The 22588-nt window shown below is 39.3% G+C and overlaps 1 protein-coding gene across 4 annotated transcripts in view; it reads left to right on the top strand.

Annotated features, from left to right (window-relative positions):
- Nucleotides 1–22588, top strand: part of igsf9b (immunoglobulin superfamily, member 9b) — a 43936-nt gene that overhangs the window by 9992 nt on the left and 11356 nt on the right. For all 4 annotated transcript variants that reach the window (XM_049485807.1, XM_049485806.1, XM_007247204.3 and 1 more), the window contains exons 2-9: nucleotides 858–950; nucleotides 3141–3347; nucleotides 15815–15961; nucleotides 17946–18097; nucleotides 19182–19299; nucleotides 19852–19993; nucleotides 20519–20664; nucleotides 22411–22553. In XM_049485807.1, coding sequence (XP_049341764.1) covers nucleotides 890–950; nucleotides 3141–3347; nucleotides 15815–15961; nucleotides 17946–18097; nucleotides 19182–19299; nucleotides 19852–19993; nucleotides 20519–20664; nucleotides 22411–22553 — 1116 coding nt within the window. In that variant the 5' untranslated portion in view covers nucleotides 858–889. The remainder of the gene's footprint in view (nucleotides 1–857; nucleotides 951–3140; nucleotides 3348–15814; nucleotides 15962–17945; nucleotides 18098–19181; nucleotides 19300–19851; nucleotides 19994–20518; nucleotides 20665–22410; nucleotides 22554–22588) is intronic.

Here is a 22588-nt window from a genome sequence, read left to right as displayed (position 1 = left end):
AAGAGATTTAGTTCTATTTGGATTTGTGGAGTACAGAGAACATGAACAGAGTATCAGAATGTGGCTAGTGACTCTGGCCAATCTGACTATAACCGGCTACCTAAAAGGAGACAGCCATAAGGTAACACAGACACAAACACCCACACCCACAAGCATCATAATAATATATTTAGCCAAATCACCTGCTGGTAATCTAGGGTTCGCTGAAGTTTACTTTAGGGGTTTAATTCATATTCCAGGTTGTGTAGTCTCTTCACCCAAGCCACTTATCAGTTATTTGATACCAACCCTATGGTCATCCATGTAGGCTTAGGCCAGGCTAATCTGCATGAGCACGTCAGAGGCTGATGCAGGTGGAGATCTAGCTGTGTCATTTTTTGATGACTGCAGTTCTCTGTCACCCTAATTTGTAGGAGTTGATCTGCTGCCACATATTGTACTATGTGTGTTGTGCTCTATACGTGCTTGCCACCTTTAATTTTATGTGCGAAGTGACGACAATGCAAAAACACTGAACAGAAGCCAATAGGGTGACTGTTCCATGAAGAGCTAATGCATTTGTGTCAATTCCAAACCACAGCCCAGACAGATTGCTGTAATGTCTTAAGGAAGGAAGGAATGCATTCACAGTATTTTGGCAGACATTTAACTGGCAACAATGTGAATATTTGGTTTTGTATGTAAGGGGCTTTTATTTCGTTTTTGATATTTTTTGCCTTTTAGGATGATTAATCCACACACTTATTGTTGCATGTGTGTTAAAATTGTTAATATAGTAATTGCAAAAAATTTAAGTTTTCTTACTGTACACATTGCAGCAGAGCAATGATATGTGTGGTATTCTCTGTGTTTTTCAGGAGGGATATGTGATGGTGTGTGACTGTTTGCCATGGGACAGGAGAGACTCTGGCTTCTGGGTGTCACTGTCACTGCCACCCTCTGTCTTCTGGGTAAGTTTTTCCACTTACACAGTATGAGCCAAAATATTGGGGCAGCTGCTAAATCAGTTTTTGTCTTTGAAATTAAGGGTATTAAATGTTTATCCTACACTTTCTACTGTTAAATGGAGGTTAGGTGATTACCCACCCCACCTCATCCCCAACTCCACACTTGATCCCAAAAGTATTGGAAGAAGCACCATTGTTCCACTGATCTCTCCAATAGATGCTTTCTGATATAACATCACTATAAAACTTAAAGTTATTTAACATCAGTTGTCAACAAAAAAAACAAAAACTTCAGTGCAGTGTTAAAGGAACGAAGAGCTAAATGGTCAAGGAGGCACGTCAGGGTTGTGATCAGGGATTTTCTCAGTCAACATGGTTCTCTCTTGATGTCACTCTGATGCAATCTCCAACCCTGTCTGTGTCAAAAATAAATATTCAGTTTTATCAGCTTACAGTAGACATCTGATGCCAAGATGTCTGTAATCACAAGAAAATACCAGAGGCAAAGAGATTCAATCTCACTGAATCAGCTCATTGGTGGAATTTAATTTGTGTTCATGAATGAGCAGACAACGCTACACATTCTCTATTGACCCATAGCATAAGGACATAATGACAGAAAAATATAAGACAGAGTGGAGGTAGTATTCACAGGAGAACACACGACCATGTTGGGGGGAAAGGGGGGGGGGGGGTTGCAAAAAATGAAATCTACAAATCCGGATTTAGATCAGTCTGGGATTTAGGCTCTCCCCTTCACTCAAGGCATGCTTTCATTTGAGTTTTGTGTGTGCTGGGGGCAGGGTGGGGGCACTGCTAGGTCTCAGGCCATATGCATACGGTAGGAGGTCCAGAAGCAGCAGGGGCATGAGGAGGGGGCGCTCTATCAGAGAGCATCATCTTTGAGAGATTAGCCCTAATCTCAGTGCCAGACGAGGTGCAGGATGGTGGCCTGGTTTGCAGCCTGTACAACAACTCAGGAGCAACAAGAAATTCTTTATAATCAATCAATAACAAGTCATATACATATACTAATATATTGCACATTATTTAGCTAAAGTGATCAATCATGTTCATTTGATTAATTATTGAACTATTTCTATTTAACAAACTTTAATCCTGATGTTATACAAGTTGCTTATTTACAGCTCATTCTGTAAATATCTAAATAACAAAATGTAGATTATAGGCTTTCTACAAATAATTTGAAGCTTTTAAATAGACTCTTTTCATGACTGGTATTAACATAAGCAAGATTTGAAGAGAAGTGATTGCCAGCATGACAGCCCACAAGCTTTGCAAGTCTTTATATTTTTCCAGATATCAAAATATAATACATGTAGACGCTGCTGGGATGAGTGTCTAGCCCAGACTCAAGTTTAAATAGATGTTTGGATGTGCAGGCAGAGTTCCAGCTTATTAACATAGATTAGTTTACATGCATGATACATCTCCCTTACAAGCCCCCTAAAGTTTGGTTATCTCTCTGGACTGTGTGTCCCTGTGTGTAAATGAGGTTTCATTTTATGTTCATTTAGTATGTCTTCTTGCCTTTGCATCATCTTAAAAAAATAAGGACAAATTTTTGAAAGTGAAATGAAGGGGTAAATGTTTACAGTATTGCTGCGGATGGAATTTCTGGGAGACAAAATGATCCAGACAATGCTGGTTTTATCATCAACTCAGTTGAACAAAGTTTTCCATCCAGTGGGCGCAAGTGTGCATAATACTGTTATAAAACATTAGTATTTGTTCAGTCCCATTGTTTTTTGTTTTATTCCCTGCCTTAAATATCACTCATCACAATGAGAGGATCATGTTTACCCACAACTTTGTTACCTACAGCTGTCAACAAGTTACCAGCTGCTGTTCTGGCATGTGCATGCATGTTTACCCACACATTCCCAGGGAAAAAGTACCTGGAAACCAGTGTTTCTCTTGAGAATCAAAAACGTATGTAGTGTTTTCAAGAAGGACTTTTGCATTTTATTCTTATCTTTTCAGTGTTGATCTGCAAAAAGCCATTTTAAACAAATGCAACATGTTTTATTGTTAACACCAGGCCTCATCAAATTAAAACTATTTTGACTGCAATTAAGCAGGTGTTTTTTAAAGGTATGGCTGATCAGTGTATACATACCTCAGATACCACATTCTGACAAGGTATTAGCCAATGCATATGTGTTGTTTTAGGTCCCTTGCTTGGTGCTGAACCGGTGGTGAGAGGACGAGTTGGGGGGTCTGCAGAGTTGGGATGCAGTCTCACCTCTACAGCAGATGGGGTGACTTCCCCAAATCTCTTCCCTCTGCATGTGGTGGAATGGGTACGACTGGGTTATAACGTTCCAATCCTCATAAAATTTGGAGACTACACGCCACGAGTTCACCCAAACTATAAAGGTGAGTTACAACCACAGCCAGTGTCCTATTTCCTTTTAATTCACCTTGTCAGAAGAAAGAGACCAGTAAATTAGGTGTGTTTTTATCCCCAGGATTGCAATTCTCTCTGTGTATTTTTTTCTTTGTATGACTTAAAGACCTTTGCTGTACGTGTTTTATGACTGAGTTAAAGTCAGCTCAAGGGGAACATCCAAAGGCAGCCATTTATCTTTTCCTTGAAGAAAGATAGCCCCTGTTGTTTTTTGCCTGAGAAGAGTAGATTTTCACTGTAATTTAAAAGAACAACTTATAAGACACTTTTGGGTCCTTCAGGTTTTTTTTCCCCCGGAGAGGTACTTAACTAAAATACAGCTGTTTGTCTTGATGATAGTTGTGGGTAAGGGGAGGGCACTGATATTTAGTGAATGTTAAAACGAGGAACATTCTGCTGAAAGAACATCCCCCAAATAGGTAATCCACCCCAAACAACAAGTTCCCTGTAATTAGGACGAGTGTGTCTGAGTCTGTGTGTGGGAGAGATGGCAATAAAAGAGAAGCAGTGGATGGGGCGAGGAGAGGGTTTTTTAATTGATGCAAAAGGGAGGAGTCTTGGGGGGAGGGTGAGGCCGAGCGCAGCCCGCGGGGGTGTTGGGTATTGAGGATCTGGATTAAGGAGCGTGGGGTTAAACTGTGGCTGGCTATGTGTGGGGCCACTGGGCTGATAATAGTGTGCCTGCATCTGTGTGTTTGGACCTTATGCTTCTGACCCACTAAGAGGAGATTTCAGTTTTGCCTCAAGAAAAAAATGTATGAAGTGCAGATGATTATATACTCTCCTTGATCTAGAAAGCATAATCCTGCCATTGTCTCAGGAAGAACAAAAGACAAAGAGCTATCATTACCTCCCTTTTTTCCTCCTTTGCTTTCCCCCCTCAATAGCCCATGCAATTGTTTGTAGAGTGGAGTGAATGGCAGTTTGTTATTGAAAAAAAACATGATACATTGCATTATTATACTCATTATACATATCTCATTAGTACAGTACTGTCAGTACTTTGTAAGAAAGAACAGTAAGGCCTACCACTAACAACTGCTTTTTTAACAGCTATTCTATGATTTGTTTTGTTGTTTAGTTGATTAAAACAATCTATTTTCGTCCAGAAAGTTTCCACCAGAAAGAAAACGTTGTTTACAGCATCATAAAACAATGCATAAAACAATGTAAACAAAGCTTTACATATTTAAACTAGGTGTGCAGTGGGGTAAAGTGTAAGTGGTCCCTTGTATTCATGGTTCTCCCTACACAAAGAAATGTGATAAAAAAATAGCTGTTGAAATAAAATAATTAAATATGGTTTGTATCTCATTATGCTCAAACCGCACAAACACACTCAATGGTACCATCAGTCAACATAAAAGCCTATAGTCTAACCTAAACTAACCTAAATTTCAGTTAGTCACATATTCATTGCTAAAGGTAGACATACTGTTGTGAAAGTGTTCACAATTTAAAGGTAGCAGGCAGACAAATTTATCACTTTCATAACGAGACCATTCAGCATCTACCAGGAAGATGTTTATTGTCCCAAATAGCACTTCTGTGTCTCTGGGTGCTTCTGAATTGCATTCGTGATGTGAGCAAAACTCCTTCCATATTCTTGACTATTTAGGGCTTTGGTAACGTAAAAATGTAACATCTTTTCTGTCCCTGTAATTGCTATCTCCAGTGCTTTGAGGTGGGGTGGCCTCTGTACATCATTAGATCAGGCTTTGATCAGAGAGTGAATGGAAATTTCCCTGTTTTCCCAGCGGGCTGTGGTACGTCAGGCCCGGCAGGAGCAGCCGCAGCACAGATGAGGCTCCGCCTGACCCAGGCCCATGCTCACCGTCATCAGTCATGCGGCTCCTTCAGGGAGAGCAGCTGATGCAAAATCAATTTGGATCTGTCAGCGTAGCTTAAATAATGAGCAAAGGGGGGGAAAGGTGCAGAGTGCACTGATGGAAACATTTTTAAGAACAGTTAAATAAAAATAAGGAAATTGTTCAGCAGCATCCACACAGATGTAACATATCAAAAATAGCATTTGTGGGTGATAAACTGAGTGGAAGAGTTAATGATGGTTCTGAAGATGAAAAGTTAATAGACCAAGACATTTTCTTCTCTCCTCTCTTCCCCACCCAATCTTCCAGAACATCTCTGCTTGTAATTTCATCCTGACGTTTGAGCCAGCTGGCAAGGCATAAAGGCATATTGGTGCTGGGCATCTAATGTATTCTCCCCTCAAATTAAAATGCATAAGGATGTAGCTGTGTCTTTTCCCAGCCTTTGCCACAAAACCCCACGCCTTGAAAGACAAGATGAAACTCGACCTTCCCTCGTCTTTAAACATAACCCTGCTGCTAAATAAACATGCTGGTACATGGATTGCTTTTATTTGGGTTATTTTTAGGATTCCTCTGCTGCCTGGGACATGTTGAGGTGAAAGGTTATTTGGATTCTCACTTTCAGTGACATTTTAAGCCACACTAAAAAATATGAAATAGGTCTTATTTTGCATCAGGTAATTTAAAAGAAAACGTTTTTCCCAATCACTGTCTTATACATACAGAAAATAAATGAAAATTATAATTATACTGGAGTTCTGGGTACCCAACTCTAGTGAACTCGCACAGAGACTCCACATGTCAAATGTGAGTACAAGGAGAAGCTGTTGCCTCAGAGAAGTCATCAAATCACCCTGCTGTGTGTATGATAGTCTATCATGTGAGTTTCAGATTAGCATGAGAGCTAATTGCATTCTTCTGCTTTGCTGTAATCAGCAACAACAAGTCTCTGCCACTTTGATCAAGACACTGTGACTATGAAGGCTGCATTTAGACAGCAAGAAACAACAGCAAACAGAGAGCTATGGCTTAACGGCTACCTTTTGGCATTAATAATATAGAACTTTTTGAATGGCAGTTAAAATACAGTTTAAAAGTAATACATTTGTTAAAAATTACAGTTTAGGGATCTCTCTCTTAATAAATATATGTTACAAAGTACAGTACAATGTGGCTGTACAACCCCAATAGTCAGTGAAGATAAAAGAAAATGGACATCAAATATTTGTGATATTTGTAGCTTATTATAACTTTTCAACTAGGTTTTTAATGTAGTTTCAGAGGGGAGACTATATGTGCCAAAACATGTAAAATCCCTGATGTTGCTGAAAAGTATCTCAAGATATAGTAAGGAGGTTATTTGGGAAAGCCAATGAATTTAGAGATTCTGGGAGCCTGGTGGGAGGACCAAAAGAGTAAAATACACTTTTTTTGCTATAAAGACTATATAAAATTATAATCACTGAAAGCCTAAAGCTGCCTATATAACAAATATGAGTCGCATGGCACCCTTTAATTTTAGAAATGCAATATGGCAACTTTCAAGATGGCAGCCATGTTCTGAACATAACCTAAAAGATAGGCCCCCTCACCCATTAGTTTCTGGAGTATTCAGATATGTAAGTTTCCCTTTTGTGTCCTATCCCTTTTGTTTCTGAAATAAGAGTATGTGCGATTTTGACTCACCCTGTAATATAGAACACATTATAAACTATATATCAGAACTAAAACAAACAGACATATATACAGTATATAAGCAATTATTTAAATAATAGTAAACCAGAAGAATTCAGATCAGAGTAAAATGTCAGCTTTTTTTGTGCAGTGTGGAGATATAGCCTGTGTGCTTTTCCCATGCTGTCAGAGTATGTTACTCTAAGCAGTGCCTGATCAAATGCCCCCTTCCTTCCTCCAGCCCAAGGAAATGAGGAAAAGCCCCCTGTGAGGGAGAAAGGAGGGGGCATCACTCTCAATTTGGGCACAGCAGGTCTCTATCACTGTCTGTCTGTTTTAGGATTGCAGCACGGCCTGGTTTTAACCTCTCTGCCCTCCTGCCTTGTCTTTTACTCTTCAGTGCCCTTTTAAACCCTGTATGCCTCAGCAAACTTTCAGAGACTTGTAACATTGAACTCATTAAAATCAGGAGTAAAAAATTCTAGAGGACATGTGAATTTGAACATTTCCCTGTGCTATCATGTTGTCTTTCTTTGTGTGTAAAAAAAAAAACATGATGTGTTAAATTTGCTGCAAATGTTTCTCTAGAAGCATGTTCATAGATGCATGCATGAAATTGAAATTAAGTAAAGATAACTAAAGATAACAACGATTGACAAAAAATCTTGATAAAATTTTGAAAAGTATTTCTATACATATATTTATTTGTTCAAAATAATAATTTGTGACAAACAGAAGAAAACCTAATAGTTTTAACTCTTTGATGATGCTTCATGTGTTAAGTTTTGTTTTCTCTATACACTTTTTGAGATTTTAAGTTGAGAAGTTGCACCATATTTCTTAAGTACTGCAGTCTAAAGGCAGCTCCTCCTTCTGTTGCCTATAAATCATTTAGTGGGTTAACCTCCTCAACCTCCTCTTATCCTTTACTAAACCATCATCGATTAATGCCGAAATGTTTTAGTAATACGACCACTTTACCTTTCCATATCTTAAAAAAGAGTGAGCAATATCTTGGTTTAACTTTAGATGATCTTCTTTAGTTTATTTCATTCACCAAGTAAAGAAGACAAAAATAAACCTGGCTGGGTTGAGTTGAACTCACCCAGGGTCACCAAATAGTGACGCAACAGCATAAAACAAGTAGGCCGTACTTGTAGAACCCTTGTTCTTATAGCTTTGAGGTGCGGTAGTTGGAACAAAACCATGCGCTACTTCATCCAGATTGTTTCAGGTTTTACCTGAGGGATGAAGGAATAAGATCAGACTACTATTGTGCTTGGGCTCTATTGTATAGGACCGCCATGCTTGGTTCTTCCACCTTGGGGACGATTTATGTCTGGGAACGCAGTCAAAATGGGACCTGAGCCATGTAGGTGGTTTCTGTAAGTGGAACTACTCATGGGTGACTGTGGTGGCAGAAGAACCTGCAGAGTTGAATCAGTCATGCTGTGAAGGTGTTCACAGGGTCAGGAGCTTATAGCTCTCTGGAGGCCTTAGCTTCAGGTGAAATGCAACACTAATTAAAACAACTACTACAATAGTTCAGTTACCAGAGGCAATTTTACCTGCTTGTGGACCTACAGGTGTTCATAAGCTTTGTGGGTTTGGTTAAAACCTGTACAAACAGCATAACAATATAACTGGACAAACTTTTTTGCCGTATTTTGCCATGCTGGATTAATTGGTTTGCAGAATGTGGGAATATCTGTGATTCTTTTAAATGCAAATTAAGCAAAAGAACTGAAACGCATTGTCAGTGGTAATGTAGTTTTAACACTAAAAACCACTGCCATTATTAGCTTGACCTCTGTGGTTGAAAGGCATTTGTACTTTGTGACACTTATTAGACTTACAAGCCTACTAACCTGCGCTAGCTCTGATTGGCTGCTGCAACCCGTCATGCACCACACACAGCAACTCTCTTTATTGAAATTAAATCATGCATAACTATAGCTGTAATAGATCTTGTTAAAATTATTGACTGCAACACAAGAAGAGTGAGGATCTGGCTGATTCTATAAGGCAAATCAATTATTGGTTGATTACAGGTGAAATACTAACCTAGAATATCCATCAAGTAGTATTGTACATTGTACGTTTTTATAAATATTGCCAATAAATCATTTCTTTATCTGATCTTAATAAACCAAGACACTTTTTAGTTGTCACTTTTTATTAAAATTGTCACAACCTTTGTAACCTTTATTGGTGGATGAGTGTGTGGGTGTGTGGAGGTTGAAAATTTATAATTTAAATCTTAAATGAAATTGTAGTTAGTAAGCCAGCACATATTTAGTGTTTGATAGACATCTTTAGTTTTGTGCTTGTAATAATACAAACTTCCATTACTTGTTAGCTGCATTAGCCATATAGCTCCAGTAAAGATCTATATAAGCTACATTTAGACAATAAACATTGTCTTAATATTATTCTTAAATATTGCTTATTGCTCAAGGCTTAACAACTTTAATCTACCGGTACTTCCATGACATAGCAAAACATAGTCTACATTTCTAGATTGTCCGAGTGTGTCATAAGATATTGCCGTACCATTAATTTAAAGAGAGAAGCTATAAATGATTGTTAAACATATTGACATCAGCATCAATATTCTGATATGTGTGTGGAGCAGACTTTGCTCAGAGGAATGTTAGTGCTTTGTTGACTGAAACTCATATTCGAGCACTAAACTTGGCAATCATTCTCTAACTTGTGAACATTCAAGACATACCAAAGCTCAGGAGTCGCCCGGTCATATCAGAATTACTGACCAATACTCCGAGGCATTTAAATGATAAAGGCGTTTATGATAAGCCTGCAGACTGTTTAGCACCAGCGGGTTGAGGGGAGAGGCAGTAAGTGTTTGGCCTGTTGATCCATGCCTGTAGGCTGTGCCAGCGGCACTGCTTCACTCTTAGCCATGTGCTCCTGAGCCTCAGTCTGTTAGCTGGTGCGGAGAGAGAGAGCGACAGGGACAGAGTTAACTGTAATCTATCCCATGACAAAGGGCTATTCATAAGAGGGTTAAACTGATTAGGGGGGTGTGGAGTAGGATTGGGGTGGGGTTTTGATGGGGGATTGTGGGGGAAAGCAGAAGGTGGGGGTTGGAGGGGGGCCCCTGGACTTATGATTGTATTCAAATCAAAACATATCCCAAAATGCAGCAGGGCCACGTCTCCCCTTAATCCCGTACAGGGTGGAACAAAGGAAAACAATCCCGAGGCCCTGCTAAACACAGTAATCCATGCTCCTCCGTAGGTGCTGTGTATTATTGTAGCATATTATGCATTATGCAAGCAGTGCTGGACCCCAGTGCTTGGGTGCATCAATGTATGGGGCAACGGACAGCAGCAGATACTACAAGCACATGTACATTCCACTGAGCACAGACAAAGGAGTGGTTATTGCAGAGGGGATGGAAAAGATCAGCATAAACAAAACAAAACGGAAAAGATGGACTAGGCTAAACTAAACGGAACATGCAGCCAACGGAAGAGGCTGCCTCAGTGCACAGTTGAGCTGACATTTATGCATACTCATTTTTTTCTCGCACAGTTGAGAACATAATGATGCAAGGAGAACAACTTTCGGTGGAGAAGTTCAGCTCAGCAGTACTGTACTGCCTGCTGTAGTGTCTTGAGACAAGTGTACAATAAAGAGCATGATGTCACACTGTGCGAAGACGGGTTTTGGCAGCTCTTTTTTTTCTTTTCCAACCACCCACAGGCAAAAAACAAAATGTGGTTCTTACGAGCAGGCCAGGGCAACACAGGGGCACCCACCACCCCTACTTTTACACCCTTCACTGCACATCGGACAGACGTTTCAAAATAGCAACCAGGGACCTGGGAGGTGGGGAGACATCATGTGATATGTGGGTGATGAAAAAACACAAATCAAATTAATTTAAGACAAAACTTATGTGAAAAAAGATAGGAAGGGAAAATAGACAGAAAGACAGGCAGGGAATAGAAGAAGATCATGGTTATTAATGAGCAGGGGTGGCAGGCCTAAATATGAAATGTAAAGAATGCTGAAAGACAATAGAAAACAAGAACCATGTATGGAACAAAGAGTAGGAGACGAATTATGAATAGGAAGTGAGTGAAGTGAGAAAGGGAACTAAACAAGTGAGGAAACAGTGATGTTAGAGGTGCAGAGAATAGAAAAGGCAGGGAGCGCGAGAACAGGGGGGAGAATAGAGGCGGAGGGGCTATTTGCTGAGAAGGAAGAACAAGATGCATCTCATTGTCTTTGTCTGGGAATCCTGGCCTGTGATTGGTTGTCGTTACCCAGATGAACTGGCCATTATGCCAGTATAGCTCTGTGCGGAGTGATGGACGTGTCTGGACGAAAATTATGGGGTCGTTGGAGGTCAGAGGTCACTAAGTGCTTATTGGCTGTGGAGGGTTTATTGATCCAGCAGTCCCCACTGAAACCTCTTAAGGAATTTCTGCAATGCACTTGCCATGGGAGTCTGAGTTTTGTGTGTACCTTCAGAGTGAGGTAGGGGGTGTTTAATGTGTAAACATTCAGCACTAAATGTTTTCATTATAGCAGAGAAAGTTCTGAAACCTGAGCCAGGTCTTAATTAGTTTGAGAGAGTTTGTTATGCACGCATATTGTATTCATTTTGATCAGATGCTAAGTTTAAATTCTTAGAATATTTCAGAGATGCTAGACGGCTGTGCCCAAAGCGAATTCCTAATTTAAACCAAACAAATCTGCATCTGCCAGACCCTGGCGTAGCTTTTGTTCGAGCTGGGATTCAAATAAAAACAGCCCTCTCTTTCTTTCTCTCTCTTTCTTTCTCTCTCTCACCCCCCTCTCTTTCTTTTCTCCCCCATTCACCGTTTGCCTTCGGCCTTATCCGTCATGAGCTTTTAGCCAATTTGAATCAAAACATGTCCCTATTTTCCTCCCCTATGTGTGTCATTTTTCAAAATCACCGACACAAACACACTCCCTGTGATCCACCCTCCCTCTCTGCCCTTTCGCCATGTCCTGTTTCTACAGCAACTGAATTCAAATCTAAACACCCAGCCCCTGGTACCATCACTATGGTAACCTGAGATTTAAAAGGGGCGGCAGCAAGCTGCATTCTCGCTCCGGCTTGATGGACTGACAGTCCGCAGCGGGAAAGGGTTAAAGTGTCCAATAGAGGGGCTGGATTTCTCGCCACACCAGTTGGCATCACATGTGCTGCACAGGCTGTGGATATTGCACGTTCAGTCAGCTAATTTATGTGTAAATGTGTGTGTAAAAGAGTGTAGGTACAAGGATTGTGATCCTTTGGACTGTAGTGGGTTTTAACAGAATTATGGAACCTTTTGGGGGTTATCTGTGCAGTTTTCAAATTTTAAATAGGTAAAAATAATTCAAATTCGGACCCAAAATATTATATATAATGTATATGATTAGAAATTAAACAGACTGAATATATTTTAGGTAAACATTGTTTTAGTGAATGCAGGGTGTCAGATCCTACAAATTCTTAATTTATTTTTATCATAAAAAAGCTTTGTATTAAAAGTACAAATTACAAATAAAACCATATCCTGCCTGTTCAAATGACTGTAATTTTGTCTGTCTTTAATTGTTTCTCTTAATGGTATTAAATGGTCTTAAATTTAATCTCCCATACCTGCAAATCCCCTGTGAATTATTTTCAACTTGATTTGTTGGCGTTATGTGCATCAAGAATTAAATAAATGACACATACCTTTGCTTATTTGTGTGGGTTTAAACAGACATCCTATCCTGATTAAATTTGTTAGCAAGGATTACATTACAGTAAGGGTGTCCAAAATATGGCCCAAGAAATAAATAAAAAAATCTAATCTAATAAATTCTTCTCAGTGCTGTTTTAATTGACTTCAGCCACTTATTAAAAGAAATCCCAGACTGCTTAAAAAAGTCCTGACACTGACCTAAAGGCATAAATAGTGAGAGAGTCAGAGACTCCACAACAAATCCCATCAGACATTTTTAAACAGGTAATCAGTTATCTGTAGCAGAATACATTCAACTGAAACCTGGAGGTTACTTTCAGGACTGAAGTTTGTGACTGGGATTTCTAATTGCACTCTGCAGAAAACTCTCCACTACTGTTTAGATCATAAAGCAGCTGGGAGGAAATGGGAAGAGAAGGGAGGTGCTCATAGCAAAGATAAGAGCAGATTCTGTCCAGGCTCCTCCACACCTGCTATCACCTCCACACACATTTACCTTCTTCCTGCGCTTTTAATAACCACCTTGCCCTTCCTGATCCATGATCACAGCGCCCCTTTTTATGAGAGCATAAACACAGACACTCCCTTTGAAAGCGACCCCTCTATTTAACTCCCTTAAAGTGCCGGGACTGGGGCCTTTATCATGCAAACCCCTTCAGCAGTTAAATCTTGCCAGGCTGCAAAAGTTTACACAGAACGTCAGCCCCAGGCTATTCTAAGGGTGATTCACTGTCAGTGTATGCGTTAATTTGACATGGTGCCCTGAAAAATAGCCCCTTAGGCTAAAACACTTCTTGATTTATTGTCTCTCATACCTGGGGCAATCTCCTGTGGAGAGCCTAGCCCTTGAGCCTCAATTGTGTTTTGCTTTGATTTCTGGTTGTCATAATGTTAATGCTTAATTATTAATGCGTTCTGTGTGGCCTGTGCTGAGCAGAGCTATGCTGAATGTTTTAAAGAACTCTTACGAGCATCCCAGTCCAAAGTGCATGTTTTGTTTAAGTAAGTCAAAGTTTAACTTGACATTCCTCCACAGGAAGCATTCTGAACATTTTTTGGGAAAAAAATTAACCATAACAAAGAATGTGTGCTGAAACCTTTGTACACGCTACATATTCATAGTATAGTATAATAAAACACTTTCAACAAGTAACATTTAACATTCAGCAAGTAGTAATAACACAGCAAATGCAGCAATGAACCTTGTCTCATTTGAACCTGTATCTATATATTTTTATTTTGTTAAATAACCTACTGCACAGCATACCAATAATATTGTCTTATTTACTGTTGTAGATTAGTGAAGACCAGACTTCTGTTGTCTTTGCCCTATAGCAGAAGAAGCCAATAAGAAAAATCCCTCTGTCTGTTCTGTGTCACAGTCTAAAAATCTCCTATTTTAATTTTAACTCTCTTGCATGTAACGTTTTAGTCCTGTGGTCAGTAAATTGTATTTATAAAGGAAAAAGAAAACATGAAAATATTTGTATTGTATCTCCACCAGCCCATTACACGGTAGAGTTGTCGCTGAGTAATTTTCATTTTTTTAGGTTTCTTTGCGACGTCATATAGAACGCAGCTTGCTTTCAAATCCCAACTGCTGCCGCCGGGAAAGAGCAAATGTCCCCTGCTTGGATACAATTCGTCCACGGTGTTATCGTTTAAAACCCTGAAATTTAAAAAAAGCTTCCAGTGAAAAAGGGAGCGAATGAAAGAAGCGGGGAGGCCTTCCAGAAGGAAGCAGGGGCCGGGCAGTGCTTTGTAAGAGCGGCTTCTGTAACTAGGCAACACACAGATCAAGTTTCAAAGAGCCAGGGGTTGTCAGAAGTAGAATGAGGAAAAAGGAGAACGGTGGCCTGAAAAGGGGAGAGGGTCAGTGTGTGTGTGTGTGAGTATTACACTGATCAGCAATAACATTAACGCCACTTTATTAGCTCCACTGCACATTTAGGAGCACATTGAAGTTCTATTATTACAGACTGTTTCTCTGCATACTTTATTATCACCCTGTTCTTCAGTGGTCAGGACCCCACAGGACCACCACAGAACAGGTATTATTAGATATTTCTTATTTGCTTCACCTTGTAGATGTAAAGTCAGACAGAGACTCTGTTGCGTTGTGTTGGCCGTCCTGTAGTTCTTAATTAACGCTCATGGGACACTTTTTTGCGGGACGTTTCCCACAGGTTGCTGTTGGCTGGGTGTCTAAACCACTCGTATCAACACAAAACAACACACGTTAACGCACACCATCATGCCAGTGTCACTGCAGTCCTAAGAATGACCCACCACCCAATAATAGCTGTGGTCCTGTGGGCTCACAAAGTTTGCAGAGAAACAGATACAGGACTACAGTCTTTAATTTTAGAACTACAAAGTGGAACTGATCAAATAAGTGTAGAACCATGTAGAGAGCAGACACAAAAATATCTGTTGCTTCTCTTTCACATCATACTGCATGCTTGCCAGTGGAAATGCAGGAAACTTAATTCCCTCCAGTGAATACTTCACATCTGTTCCTGCGTAGCAAATTCCACAATGGCATGTGAAGTGACAGCAGTGGGGAAAATCAGGTGTTCTCTTGCGGGTTTTCGTGTAAGGCTGGCTCATCTCACGTTATAGGCATTCTGTGGCAGTATACTGAACTTGGAGTAAAGCACAGCAAAAAGTGCTTAGATTTTTTTTTTTTTTTTAAAGGCCAAGGGTAAGAACTGGTTGGAGAGGCTGTGGTTATACTACGCTGCATGTGCCTCAAGCTCAAAATGATAGTCCACATCTACAATAAATTATGTGTGTGATCACTTCCTTTCCAGGTGTTTTTGACTGGAATGCTTTGACTCTTTTTTGTAAGTGCATCAGCAGATTTTGTAGCCCTCTCATTTTTAATCAGCTGCAATTTTATTCTTGGTTCTTGACAAGAGACGTAAGAACTTTAGTTGATTTGGCTTCTCAGCTACTCGTTTGTGGAGTTGTTGAGCTACTTCAGAAGAGTTTGGCCATGGTAAAGGATAACTGTGATGTTTTGCTTTATGCAACAACAAAAAAATCAAAAACACCTGACAGTGTTGAAAGTTGCATTAGTATTTCCATGCGAATTGTGCTTGATCATAACAGTTTTATGTATGTTTTGCGTTTTTTTTAATATATTTTTTTATTTATACATTTTCTCTCCCTGTTTTTTCTCTCTCCTTTTAGGTCGTGTGTCTCTGACAAAGGGAGCTTCACTGCTGGTGGACAGTTTGACACTAGAAGATGAAGGCTGGTTTGAGTGTCGCATCCTTCTGCTGGACAGAACCACAGACGAGTACAAAAATGGCACTTGGACCTTCCTCTCCATCACAGGTGTGACAGCACTTACACAGTGCTTCTTCTTTTTTTCAGTTTGAAATAAACAAATATGTTAACATGCACAGTTTAGTGAAATTTAATTGGTGCAAGAAAATGTGCTCTCCCATCTTAACTGTTTTGGTTTACTACGAAATGTGGGTTTTAGCAGTTATTACATTATTCAAAATAGTAGTCATATTGTCAAAATCTCATATATATATATATAGCAAAAAATATCCTCACCAGCTACTGTGAGACATGCCTATTTTAGACTGCAGTCAACCTGATGTTATGCAGGTTTGGTTAGCCACACCGTTCATCACTGGCAAGTTTCTAAAACAGAGCGACTATTGACTAGATGTTATTTGGGTTGTGGATCATTCTCAACACTGGAGTGACACTCACATAGTAGTAGACATTTTTTTTGTTTTTTAGTAATAACATTGAACGTTTATGAATAAATGATTAAAATGTAAACTATTTCACAAGATTAAAGATATCATTATCTGTCATAAATGTTGTTGTAAGGCTCTAAGAAAGCAGTTTGAATACATAAACTGTTTACTGACCCTTTGTCCATGAATGGCATGCATTAGAATGTCTCAATGCTTGGGGTGGGAGGTGGTTTGTGTCTGAATATGTGGAGGTGTATGTTACCTGAAACTTCACTTTCACGTTCACACATTGACCCTGTATCACTCAATGCCTTTCACACACATCCGCAAGAGTTTAACACACACTGTCACCACTTCTTCCTCACGGCACCCACACACATTTCACATCTATGCTGGAGTGAGAAGCCCTGTCTTTCTAGTCTGAAAATACTAACACCTCCTCTCAGCTGATCAGATTACTATAACAAGCAGTTATTTGAGTAAGAGAGAGACTGTTTTCTCAAGATTCCTGTTTGGTTTGCATTATTTAAGCTTATTTATATCCCTGCTTAGTTCCTTGTTATATCATTGTTTGCAGTTTACGTGCACTCCCTTTACTGTCTCTTTTTTAGCTGTGTGAAACCAAGTCTGGGTACACTTTGTTGTTCTGTGCTTAAGGGGGTTAGTCATGCATCACATGATCAGTATTACCTTTATCATTTGCATTTGCATCCATGGCATTTAGTCTGCACTCTATACAGAGAGACTTGGAAAAGTGCTTAGTTGTCACAAGATATCCCTATATAATGGATATATATTACAAAGGCATTCCTAAGTCATATTATTCTAGTTATAGCTATAGTTTTTGAATACCGTGTCCACTGTTCACTGTATTAGGTACACCTACCTATCTGGTCCACCTTGCAAATGTGCTCATCTATTGCGGCACAGTTTGTGTTGGTCATCCTATAGTCCTTCATGAGTGATCACAGTTGGTGAACTATTCACAATCCAAAAAAAACAGTTGTTTAAAAACTCCAGCAGCACTGCTGCGTCTGATCCACTGAAACCAGCACAAGACACATACTAACACACCACCACATCTATCAGTGTCACTGCAGTACTGAGAATGACTGGCCACCCAAATAACACCTGCTCTGTGGTTGTCCTTTGGGATCCTAAACGAACAGGAGGCTAAAACAATATACAGGGAAATAAAATGACTACAGTCCGTAATTATAGAACTACAAAGTGTGTCTATGTGGTCAGTGGAGCTGATAAATTTGACAGTGAGTGTAGAAACAATAAGGTAGTCTTAATGTTCTGATTCAGTTGTGTAAGTTCGATCACAAACTTGGATTAAGCAAGGTTAGTGATAAATTACATGCAGATGAGAGAAAGTTCAAGGTGCGTGAGGACAGCAAACATCCTTGCGACTGTCTTAGGCTGTTGGCAAACCCAGCGGGTGCCTTAGTGACTGGACAAAGTAAAGTCTAGATGTTTTTCTTAGATGCATCCCAAAGGATGGTGGGTCAAGCCGAGCTGTACTTGAAGTTCAAAAGGCAACTGACTTGCTCAAGAACAGCTGAAAGATTAATGCATCCAATGTTTTCTCTCCACTGCAGCTCCTCCAGTGTTTATAAAGACACCCCCTGCCTTTGTGGAGGTCTTATTAGGAGACTCCCTCACGCTCAGTTGTGGTGCTCATGGTAACCCCAAACCAACCATCACCTGGAGAAAAGATGACAGCATGGTGGAGAAACATCACAAGATTCAGGTAGTACAATGGTTAAACCTAGTTTAGTAAGTTGATGCTGAAAGTGACGGGACATGAAAGCTGCCTTGAAAGGACAAGCTTGCAGAGCTGTAAAATGTCACTCTTCCTTCCGCAAATATTTCCTTCAATAGCAGTCATTGCTAGGATTATTGAGCTCCAATAATCTTAACTTAACTATGAATAAAAATCCTATTGAAGTGAGAAATGTTAAAATGGCTTTTTATGAGCTTAAGTGTCAAGTACAATGACATGTCTGGGATAACAGTATGTAAATTGATAATGAAGTGACTCCTAAATACTTTGTGAGATGTTACCTAGCGAGTAAGGTTGAACACTACTAGCTGAAAATTATTTCATATGTTTGAGCCAGTGTTAGCATGTTAGCAATAGAAATAATAGAAAATATTAAAGTATTTTAAACAGAAATCTTTTTAACCATTATGTAGCAAATATGAAAAAATATGTATGTAATTTTATAATAGTTTATCATTATGTTGAAGTTCTGCACAGCTTGTCCAAATTTACAACAGTTTTATACACCTTTTTCACTTATGCATTATTGTTTAGATTGATTATGGTTTTCTAAAGAGAGTGACTAATTAGCTCATCAACAGTACAATCTTAAAATAACCCAAGATATCATTAAAGAAAATAAAACGTGCATTAAAAAAACACTTATGGACATTTTTTTAAACAAAATGTGAATACAGATAAAACTGGTTTAATTACAGAGTATGTAGCTTACTGGAATTTACTTATTTACTTAATCACAGCATTCTGATTGTGTGGAGGGTATAATTTTAATTGATGAAAGAATTTAGTACACCAGAGCTGGGTAGCTTTCTAATTGCAAACTAATTGTCTATTGATCATGTTATTAAAACCTTAAGTCAGTAACCCTTTAATAATGTTGTGATCTCTGTGCAAAGGAAAACAGATGCCTGGGATTGAAATTTGCTTAAAAAAATGAAGTGAAATGCCATTTTTGAGACTCTGACTCAAGCCGCCTATCACTGACACTAATCTTGTACAGGTATGCATGCTGAAGTTCTCTTTTAACTCCTATGTTCACCTTTTCAATCAGTTGCTGAATGGAACCTTATCTTTGGCCAAGGTAACCAGGGAGACAGCTGGAATTTACAAGTGTCACGTGTCTAATGTTGAAGGAAACCTGACCCATTCTACTCAGCTACAAGTTAAAGGTCAGTGACCCTGTCTCATACACGTGGTTAAGAAACCAGTGATACTAGTAAACCCAATGGAGCCTAAACAGGTTATTGGCTTTAGATTAATTAACTAGTAACTTTTAAAAGCAGTGCAGTGTGTTCTGGGCCTGACTTTTTGACCTAAATGGAAATTTGAGACAACCAATTTGTCCTGGTAGAAGACATGTCAAAGTTCAATTAAGTTCAAGGCTTGCGTCTCAGAAATACTGAGCTGCTTTCAGTCTCCGAGTCATCAGTGCCACCTATTGTTCAAACTGTTGAAGTGCATTGCTTTTTTGTTGGTGGGTATAAAGATCACAATCTACTATATATACTATGTCCATGCAAGAAATTAAAACGTTTAGTTAGAAATCTAATGTTGGTAACTATAAATAACGAGCCTCTGCTTAGTATTATGCAAATGGACTCATGACAAATGCTAGCTATTATTTTTTATTCTGTGTTAGCCAGAACTAATGTCACATACAAGCTTATAAAATAAGACTGCATGGATGCTTTACATTTTTGACACTCTTTATCATTAAACAGGTCCTCCAGTTATCCTCATTTCCCCAGAGGACACCACCATGAACATGTCCCAGGATGCAGTTCTGCAGTGCCAGGCTAATGCATACCCATCTAACCTCACATATGAGTGGTGGAAAGAAGGACAAAATGTTCATCACGTTGAGTGAGTTCTAAATGCAAACATCTCTTCATACTTCTATAAGTCTATGCTTTATATCACTTTAATAATTAATTAATATTTATTTTTTAAGTATAGCTTAAGTGTATTTGAATAATTAGGCATCATCTCTCAAGGTAATGTGTGAAATAGTCCAAGGCTGCATCTAGATACTCCAGCCCATGAACGTTTTAGAAGATAAAACAGCTATTTGTGCAGTGATCAGGATTTCCCAGCCAGTAAGGGGTCTTTTTATTGATGTGTAATGATTTATGTCTTAGGTTCTGTCCACAAATATCCAGATTAAAAGATTAAGTAACACATTTTAACACATTTAAATCAAAAGCACAAAATATTTCTTAAAGCTTAGATAAAACTTCAAAAGATTTCTTATATTTTTCTTTTGCTTCAAGACAAAAACATGGAAACTGTGTTTGTAAAAATAAAAATAGATTTGTTCATTAAAAATTTATGTCAGTAAAACATACCCTTGTATTGGCTTTAACAGGCATTGTGTGCATGTTTTCATAGATCTCTAAAGTCTCGTGTAAAGATCCTAGTAGATGGGACCCTCCTAATTCCTGGACTAATCCCAGAAGACTCAGGGAACTACACCTGCATACCCACCAATGGGTTACTAACTCCACCCTCTGCTTCTGCCTACCTCAAAGTCAAACGTAAGTTCAAAGAAAAGGCAAAGAGGACTTGATTTGACAGATTTTATATGTTATTTTCAGATTAACACTAAACTGCAACCTTATGTTTACAGTGCCCTCCATAATTATTGGCACCCCTGGTTAAGATGTGTTCTTTAGCTTCTCATAAATTGAGTTTTGTTCAAAATAATATATACATGATGGGAAAAAAGAGTAAAATACAACCTTTAACTCAAGTGAATTTATTCAGTAGGAAAAAAATCCCACATTAAGAAATAATTATTTAACATCAAATCATGTGTGCCACAATTATTAGCACCCCTGATGTTAATACTTTGTACAACCCCCTTTTGCCAACAAAACAGCACCTAATCTTCTCCTGTAATGTTTCACAAGATGGGAGAATACAGAAAGAGGGATCTTTGACCATTCCTCTTTGCACATTCTCTCTAAATCATCCAACGACCTGGGTCCTCTCCTCTGCACTCTCCTCTTCAGCTCACCCCACAGGTTTTCAATGGGGTTGAGGTCTGGGGACTGAGATGGCCATGGGAGGAGCTTGATTCTGTGTGCGGTGAACCATTTCTGTGTAGATTTGGCCACATGTTTAGGGTCATTATCTTGCTGAAAGACCCAGTGACGACCCATCTTCAGCTTTCGGGCAGAAGCCACCAGATTTTGGTTTAAAATGTCCTGGTATTTTAGAGCATTCATGATGCCATGCACCCTAACAAGGTTCCCAGGGCCTTTAGAAGAGAAACTGGCCCACAGCATCACTGATCCCCCGCCGTATTTCACAGTGGGCATGAGGTGCTTTTCTGCATACTCAGCTCTTGTGTTACGCCAGACCCACTTAGAGCATTTGTTGCCAAAAAGCTCTATCTTTGTTTCATCTGACCAAAGCACACGGTCCCAGTTGAAGTCCCAGTACCGCTTAGCAAACTCCAAACGTTTGCGTTTATGATTGTGAGTGAGAAATGGTTTCTTCCGTGCATGCCTCCCAAACAGCTTGTTGGCATGTAGATAGCGCCTGATGGTTGTTTTGGAGACTTTGTGACCCCAAGAAGCTACCATTTGTTGCAATTCTGTAACAGTGAGCTTTGGAGAACTTTTTATTTCTCTTATCATCCTCCTCACTGTGCGTGGTGGCAAAATAAACTTGCGTCCTCGTCCAGGCTTGTTTACCACTGTTCCAGTTGTTTTAAACTTCTTAATAATTCCTCTGACAGTAGATATGGACAGGTGTAGGCGAGTAGCGATTTTCTTGTAGCCATTGCCTGACTTGTGAAGGTCAACACACATCTGCCTCACTTGAATGGTATGTTCCTTTGTCTTTCCCATGTTGAAGATAAATGGCCTCTGTGTCACGTCATATTTATACCCCAGGGAAACAGGAAGTTGTGAATTACTAATTAAATGTTCCTACATACTCTGATCAACTTCGTAAACTACTGTAGAAGTGACAGAAATACTTTTATTAAATTTATTTCCTAAGAATTGTTAGGGGTGCCAATAATTGTGGAACAGGTGATTTTATGAAGAATAATTATTTCTTAGTCAGGGATTTTATTTCCCCCTTAAAATTTACTTGAGTTAAAGGTTGGACTTTACTTTTTTTTCCCATCGTGGTCCTATATTATTTTGAACAAAACTCAATTTATGAGAAGCTAAAGAACACATCTTAACCAGGGGTGCCAATAATTATGGAGGGCACTGTATTTAAGTATTAAGACATGCTATTCACACACTCTCCTTCTCTTTTTTCAGACCCTGCACGGGTGGTGCGAATGCCCAGGGAGACCTACCTGCCTGTGGGTATGGGAGGAAAAATTGTGTGTCCAGTCCAAGCTGAGCCTCCCATGCTATATGTCAACTGGACCAAAGATGGAAACTCTCTAGACCTGGACCAGGTACTGAAGAAACTTTCATTTATCACAAAATGTAT

Source organism: Astyanax mexicanus, chromosome 12 (genome assembly GCF_023375975.1).
Source record: "Astyanax mexicanus isolate ESR-SI-001 chromosome 12, AstMex3_surface, whole genome shotgun sequence".
In the NCBI taxonomy this organism is placed as follows: domain Eukaryota; kingdom Metazoa; phylum Chordata; class Actinopteri; order Characiformes; family Acestrorhamphidae; genus Astyanax; species Astyanax mexicanus.
Note: the sequence above shows the minus strand (reverse complement) of the source record. Positions and strands in the feature narration are given on the sequence as shown.